General features: G+C 40.0%; 1 protein-coding gene across 1 annotated transcript in view; it reads right to left on the bottom strand.

The window, feature by feature from the left end:
• Positions 1-2,937: 2,937 nt before the first annotated feature.
• Positions 2,938-7,595, bottom strand: part of DBX2 (developing brain homeobox 2) — a 7,676-nt gene continuing 3,018 nt past the window's right edge. Inside the window, exons 2-3 of the mRNA XM_010076496.1 lie at positions 5,707-5,894; positions 2,938-3,402 (exon numbers count right to left, since the gene is read on the bottom strand). Of these exons, the coding sequence (XP_010074798.1) occupies positions 3,085-3,402; positions 5,707-5,784 (396 nt within the window). The 5' untranslated portion in view covers positions 5,785-5,894 and the 3' untranslated portion in view covers positions 2,938-3,084. The remainder of the gene's footprint in view (positions 3,403-5,706; positions 5,895-7,595) is intronic.

The following is a 7,595-nucleotide window of genomic DNA, read 5'->3' as shown; positions in this document are numbered from 1 at the left end:
TCTACAGCCATGCTGCAAGGTCACCCACCAGTGTTACATGTTGCTGGTTTTACCTGTGAGATGCCATGGTACCTATCATGTCACCCCGTAACACCAGATGCATTCCATGCCTTACACCCCTGCAAAGCGTGTGTTCACAAAGCACTTCAAATGCCTGCTGGGGATTTTGTCTGTAATTTCTGCTTTCTTCTTTTATAACTAGTGTGCATACATTATTTGAAGAAAACAAATGCTTACTACTCGATCCTTCACCCAGAAAAGACTGGCACTGTAAGTATATAATATTTTTGTATTCATACAGGGTGCTATTTCTCATTTACCAAGTTTTCACAGTGTGGACTGAAGGGAAACTTCTCCTTAAAATAGCTTAAAATTAGAAGAATTAAGGTTGTGTGTGTCATGGGCCTAAATCCATTCTGACTACTTGAATCAGACTATTTTAGGTATAATTCAAAATTCACATGTATACTTCTAGGGTTTTTAAGAAAGCTTGATCAGCATTTTCAGGTAAAGAATATTTAACCCGGCGTATTGAAACTTTATTGTAGCTGTGGAGTAAGAATACTGATAGGAGGTATTAAGAGATCTGGAGGGCCATGAAATGGTGCAAGTTGTAACAGGCTACAGTGAAACCAGAACTTGCTCAATTTAAAACATGTATGACATTGTAACCGTGAAACCAATTCTGCATGAGCTGTGCCTGATCTTTGCCCCAGTGAGATGTCCTTCAGATGTGATCTGTTTAACACATCAGCTCAGAGTTCTGACAGCAGTTCACATTCAGTGCTTGCAACACCACCAACTGAATTTTCCAGGGAGCACTCTGAATCCCGTCTCCCCTTTCCAGAAGTGTTGCTCCTAACACTGATGCTTGACTGACTTGCAGTAAAAGAATATGAGCAGCTGTGAAGACTACCTTTCCCCAATCACCCCCACCACTGCTCTCCTCCAAAATGGGAAGCACTGATGAATACTCCCACATACACGTACCTCCAGTTGTTCATTTGATGGTAATTTGGAAATACCTGGCATGCCTTTCATTGTAGGGAGACACTAGCAAATGCCATTTCAGAAGAATCTGGACCACCAACATGTGCTGGTCCTTCAAGTAGGAGTCAGTCAAACAGGGCAGGACTATGACTTCAACAGGACAACTGGACTGTAAATTCATCCCCAAGTGTATGCAGTGTGTCTGTCCATCCCTAAAGGTTTTAGGCACACTATGAGTTGGTTCTGGGATTTCAATTGCAGGATAGGATAGGAATAAACTTTGTGTGCTACTGAATAGCATGTAACACCTGGCATACTAAATGTGTTCAAGTGCCTTCCCAGGGTAGATATCTAGGCAGCTTATGCTAATGAGGGTTTGTAACCACAGGAAGAGATGACTTCTTAATTTATATGTAATTCCTTTTTTCTTTAAAACAAGTGTTGCAAATCACATGCAAAGAATGACATACAGTGTAAGACTAGGACTGCACATTTGACCACTTAGAAGGCAGGACACGCACAAGACAGGATACACAACTTGCCTGATCATGCATAAAGTTTATGATACAAGCTTCATCACTGCAATCTCAAGTTTTTTAGCTGCAAATGTATCTGAACTTCGCCTCCTAGATAACACAACGTAACAAGGGGAATAGTAGATCATCCACAAGAAGGCAAAACATTAAATAATAAGTGTATAGCTTTTTGAAAGACCAAATTTCAAAAAGCTTTGGATGTTAGGGAAGAGTAATTAAAAACATTAATGGCATGCATGATGAGGGAAGCCAGCCTAGATTATCATAATAATATCTTTTGACTATAAAATAAATGAATCTGCCAGAAATGAAACAGTCCCTATAAAACCATAATGTTCTCCAAAATGTTTTGCCTGTAACATAAAAATCTTCAGTCTTTCTTCACAACAAATGCATTCATAAATGGATGCCAAAAAAAAGTTCTGCTCCCATTTTGAGCTATAAAGCCTTGCAAATAAACAAAAAAATGTTACTTAAACTCATAGAATGATTTCCTTAAGGTGGATGAAACAAGCAAATCATTTTAAGTAAAGCAGTTTTAATAACATTAATTCAGGCTACTTGTATTACACAGAATACTGTCCCGTCTTTGATACAGACATATGCTAATATGTACTTATTGGCACCACTTTAAATAGGAATAAATCAAGAATAAGGCTACTACGGTATGCCATCTCTTTAAGTACTTCTCTGAGATGCCTGTAGTGGCAGTTTTTCCAATTATAGTTCTGTTGCTTAGTGCATTTGGGCTACAGTTCTGCATATCGCCGTTAGAGTTTTGAAATACAGAAGAGATTACAAGAGATTGCACTAACAGCCTGACAAAAGCCACCGAAACTCAGAGTTTAGAATGCTGGAAGATTCATCCACAGGAGAAAAGACAGGAGTTAGTGAATTGCGTTTCCCAGTACGCATTCTAATGGAAGTGATTTAAATACAGAGTATTTTATAGGGTTGGTTGGTTGTCTTTTAGTATTGCATACTTTACTAGGGTTATCAGCTGACCAGTGACGATGCTATTTAAAACTAACTGAGTACTGATACAGGTGAGGACAGATGGAGAAAACATAATAAAAATGCTTAAGTTTGTCTAATATGAACCTATTATTAATTTAATGATTTTCAAAAAGAACCCAAAGCAACTTATAATCTTGAGGGAAACAGGTTTATTCTTAGCTTGTGCACAAAAGAAATTAATTGGTCTGACTGCAATAAGAGATAAAAGTGATTCTCTATCAAAGTTTTTAATGAATATCATATACAGCACAGATGTATAAATCAGAGCACAGCTTCATGCTCCTCCCTTCATTTTACTTACCATCCGTTCCTATTTAACTTATAAGGTCAGTACAAGACTGGAAAAGACACAAGAAAAGACTGAATATTGAAGAATACTTCTTAAATCATTAGCTGTTTGTCATTTTAATGGTGTTAGACTTTAACAAATTTATGAGGCATAAACTAGTTAGCTTTACAATGTCCAAATATTGTTAGACTTAGAAGACTGCTCATTTGAAGCCTGTGCTCTCCACTCAATTTACAAACTGCCCCTATTTCCTTAGGCTGATGATGTAACTGCCTTATTTGCAGCATCTGGGTCAGGATACAGATACAGTGGGCTCTGCGATGAATTTGCTCTTGGTGGTTGTGTACTAGTCAGTCTTTCAGAATTTCCTGAAGAATTCTCCCTCCACCTTGGACTTGCCTGCTCCTGAGACACTTCCCACACAGATGGGCAAGGGGAGGTAAAATTCATGGTGGATCGTGAGAGGTAGTTCTCCTGAAGACCTTCTTCTTGGAGGCACCTGTTTGAAAGCACTTCTTTTTCTTTGGAGTTTCGCCATTTCATCCTTCGATTCTGAAACCAAATTTTCACCTGTTTGCAAGTTAATGAGAGTTTATTATAATTCTTTTCTTCAAATAACTTTGCCCTAACAAGGTTTTTTTCTTTCGACCCCCATAGTTTCATGCTCCTTCCTTGTTCATTGTTATAGTAGATCCAGTGAAGCTGACTGATTGACATTGAGGATTTTCTCATCATTATTTACCACCTCTGGGCCAAATACTCTCCTTGACTTTTACCACCTCCAACAGGTGATTATTTGGCTTAGACTGGAAAAAGGACCACCCAGTGGCTAAGGATAGAGCAATTTCCTATAGCAACATCCTTCTAGACAGAAAAGGATTCTCAGAGTAAACTGGTATAGTCATTAACAAAACTAAGTGATATTACTGGCTATGTGAAGCCTTCTATTTGAAAGAGGGTCTAAGAACTATGACTGTTCCATTCACAAGCATAGCTAAAAACAGGTTGTCCATATAGCTTCAAAATGTCTGTTATGAGATACGACACAGTAGTGAGGATCTGAAGACATTCTGTCTGCCTGACTACAGTATTCCAGGAGTTGCTTAGAAGCCACGTGCTTTTGAGGTAAAATATGCTGGGAAAAGCTTGGGGAAATATACATCTAGGGACTGGTTTTACATAAAGAGAAGAAATTTGTGTGTGTAAGATCAATCAAATTATTCAGATTGTGTTCTATTTTCTCTTAAATATTCGCATTTAGTTCTAGCATTCAGATACTTGACATGAAGACAAAGGGAGTATGCTTTCCATGTTTAAGAATCATAACTCCTCTTCCTTTCATGAGGGAAAAAAAAAAAAAAAAAAAGAAGACATAGATATCATCTGGTCTATAGTTATAATGAACTTATTTTCCTGTAGCGGTAGGTGTTATCTATGTGCCATTTCATTATTTTTTACTCCCTTGGGCTCTCTTGAATATTAAGAACACAGAAGAAAAACTCAAGGAAATAATTGTAATATTAGGAATTTTACTACCTATTGGGAAATTTTTAGGCAGCACATTGGTGAGTGCAATTGCACATTTTCATTGAAATAGTTTATCCTGGAGAGATTACAGTTCTGTTCATCACACTGAGAAGCACTACACTGCTTTTTTTTTGTTTATAGTTGCAGTGCTTGCGATGGAGTCAGAGTCATTTGGGTTGCAAGGAACTACTCCAGACAACAAGATCTAACCTCCTGCACAAAGTGGAACTAACTGCAAAGTTAGATCGAATTGTTGAGAGCCTTGCTAAGTTCTGGAAATGTCTAAGATAAAGGTGATGAGAGCTCCCACTGCCACTTCCAGGCTTTGCTGCCCCCCAGACAGCTTCTGCCATACATAACTTAAGCACTTGCACTCCTGCTGCATGCAAAGAAATAAAATTGTACTGTCACTCTCTCACTCTCTTTCAGCTGTACTCTAGAGATCTGCGTCTACTCCAGCACCTTCAGAATTCCACCCACCAGCAGCTACCATGTTCATTTTTTGCTGTTACATGCCCCCACAAACATTTTTTCCTGTTTCTTTCAGGTTTTGTGCTCTTCAAGCCACACACTTTTCCTTTGTTTTTATCTGCAGCTAGGTCCCTGAGATCCCAGATTTGGCTACTGCTGCTCAGCACCACTATTAATTGTACTCATTCAGTTAGAACAGCTCACTGGAGGTATTAGACCCCCAGATAAACCCTGAAGTCTGGCAGTAGGCCAACTCAGGATCATGTGAAAAACCCCATGAAATGTGAATTGGTAAGTTAAGTGGGAGCATTTTAGAAGGTCACTCTGCAAAATTTTCCCTTCTACAGTTTCTCTCAGCTATGAGGATCTCTTTCGTTGTGCAGCTAAGTTTCTTTCTGCCTGTCTCTTGGAGCAGGATGGTTCCATAGCAAGTGCTGTTGACTGCATTGTCAATATCTGTTCATCTGCAAGAGCAAAAGGTCCTCACAGGAATGCAGGAGGGCTCCATTCTCTGCTGTTTTCTGCCTGGATCACTGCCTATCAGGCAGTGGGATGGAGCACAGCTCCCTACCCCAAAGGTCCTGATGAGGCTCTGTCAGATAGCAAAATGGGAGTTGGTAATGAAATTCAGAGAATACATTACTCCCACTTTGTGTGAAAATGGAGCAATCAGCTTTTGAATGTACACCTTCAGGAAATAAACTAGGAAGCTGTTCAAGCATTCCTTGATTAAAACTGCCATTGATTTACCGAGGTCTTTTCCCAGTGAAGGAGCTCAGGGCTGCCCCTATGCTGTTCAATTTTCCTCCTTGAAAGCCATTTTAAAGATTTTTCCTCAAAACGACAGAAAGTCACAAATGTTTTATCATTCCTTACCTGAGACTCCTTTAGACCCAGGTTAATAGCCAGTTTCTTCCTGTCTGTTTTGCTGATATACTTCTGCTTCTGAAACATTTTCTCCAAAGCTTTCCTCTGGTCTTCAGAAAAGACAGCTCTTCTTAATATACCTCTCCGGGCTTTGGAGTTAGACTCCTGGGTCAGAAGAGGCAGGACACTTTCCTCTCCTAGTGGAAATGGATGAGAGTTTCACATAATAGCTAACACATATCAGAGAAATAGTAAGTGCTGTTCATTATAATGCTAGCAGACTACTGTCCCAGTTTTGATTTGTTGGTGTCATAAGTGTGTCGTAATGCTTCAGTCATGTTCATTAAGGACTAAATCCTCACTTGGATGTAGAGGTGTTGTCAGTGGTCAAAAGTCTCTCCTTGACATGGTAAAAAGTAAATCAGATGAGTTCATAGAGGAACATTAACACAGGACCCATGCTACTGTAAAGTTCAAATATAGTCAGGGAAAAACTTCTCCACTTTCATTTGCATGTTAACATCACTGAGTAAAGTGCAGTAAGTTTTCCTAGGAGTTTATTTTCTCCTTGTGTGAAATGTAGAACCAGATAAAAGTGGTCTGTAATACTGATTCAAAGAAAATAAATAGGCTTTCTTTAGTTTTGTTTACTACTGAAAGGCTTTCAGACTGAACTACTTCTCAGAAAATCCCTGGTCATTCACTTACTCATTCTGGAAAGTGCAGCAATTTCTTTATTACAGGATTTGGGGAGTACTTGAACTCCTTTCAGCCTGGTTTCTAATCCTTTGACATCTCATAGCAAGTCCTGGGAGGACAGTTTTCAATGAATCCAACCATATCCCCTTGATCCATGCCTAGAGGGAACCCTACCCTGGAAAACAGCCTCAAAGTTGGGGGAAACAGCTGCAGTAGAGAAGTAGAAGTGTTTGCATTGTCCCTTCATTGGACTCACAAAGAGCACAGAAAACCCAAATCCAGATAAATCTCTCGCCTTCTTCACACCCAATAAAGCCTAAAGCCATAGCGCTTTCCCATGCCCCCTCTCCCCTAGAAGCATGCAGTGTACTGGGAGCAGCCCCTGGTGAGGCTTGGTACACCTCCAGCACCCCCAGCTTCCCCACGTGCTCGTCCAGGGAGCAGTATCAGAGGCCAGAAGAACAGGGCCTGTCACCAAGCGTTGGATGGGATAACTGCACAGGGCAGTTCAAAGCAGGCCAGCAAAGAGCTACCCGTTGATTTAGAAACCTGTGCCACGACTATACAGCCACTGACATCTATGATCTTTCTGTGAGAGAGCAGCCGTGAAGATGGCTTTGATTTGTATCATGTGCAAGTCACTCTAGAAGTGCAAGATGTCCTCCTGTCGTCCACCTTCCCATGTACACAGGCCAAGATTGCTGTCCCAGTTTATAGTTACAGCAGCTGCCAAGGTGTGCTGCTGTTTGAGTTCTGTCAAGGATCTGATTATTTTCATATCGAAGCCAATGGCAAATTCCCCATGTAAAGCATATTCTCTAACATATTGCATGTTTTTGCATGAAAAAGTCTATCTGTTCTAGTCAGCTGTAACAGTGGAGGGGAATTAAATACATTTGTTCAACAGATATAGTGCTCAAGATGCAGCTTTCACAAACTGTTCCTGGGGGGGCTATACCACTTACAACTTCTACATATTATACATATATACAGGAGTATGTGTACCTTTAAACACCCACAGAGAAACAAACACACGTATGCTGTGGATATTGTAGAACTACATATAATGCTGAGAAACAAAAGTATACATGTCTTGCAAAGTCAACTAAATACTTCTGTGGTGCCTGTGTGACATGCATTACCCCTGTATCCTGCGTCTAGCTGTGACTCACTGAAGAAGAATATTAGAAGCTCAGCAA

Source organism: Pterocles gutturalis, unplaced genomic scaffold, assembly GCF_000699245.1.
Source record: "Pterocles gutturalis isolate BGI_N339 unplaced genomic scaffold, ASM69924v1 scaffold35098, whole genome shotgun sequence".
In the NCBI taxonomy this organism is placed as follows: Eukaryota; Metazoa; Chordata; class Aves; order Pterocliformes; family Pteroclidae; genus Pterocles; species Pterocles gutturalis.
Note: the sequence above shows the minus strand (reverse complement) of the source record. Positions and strands in the feature narration are given on the sequence as shown.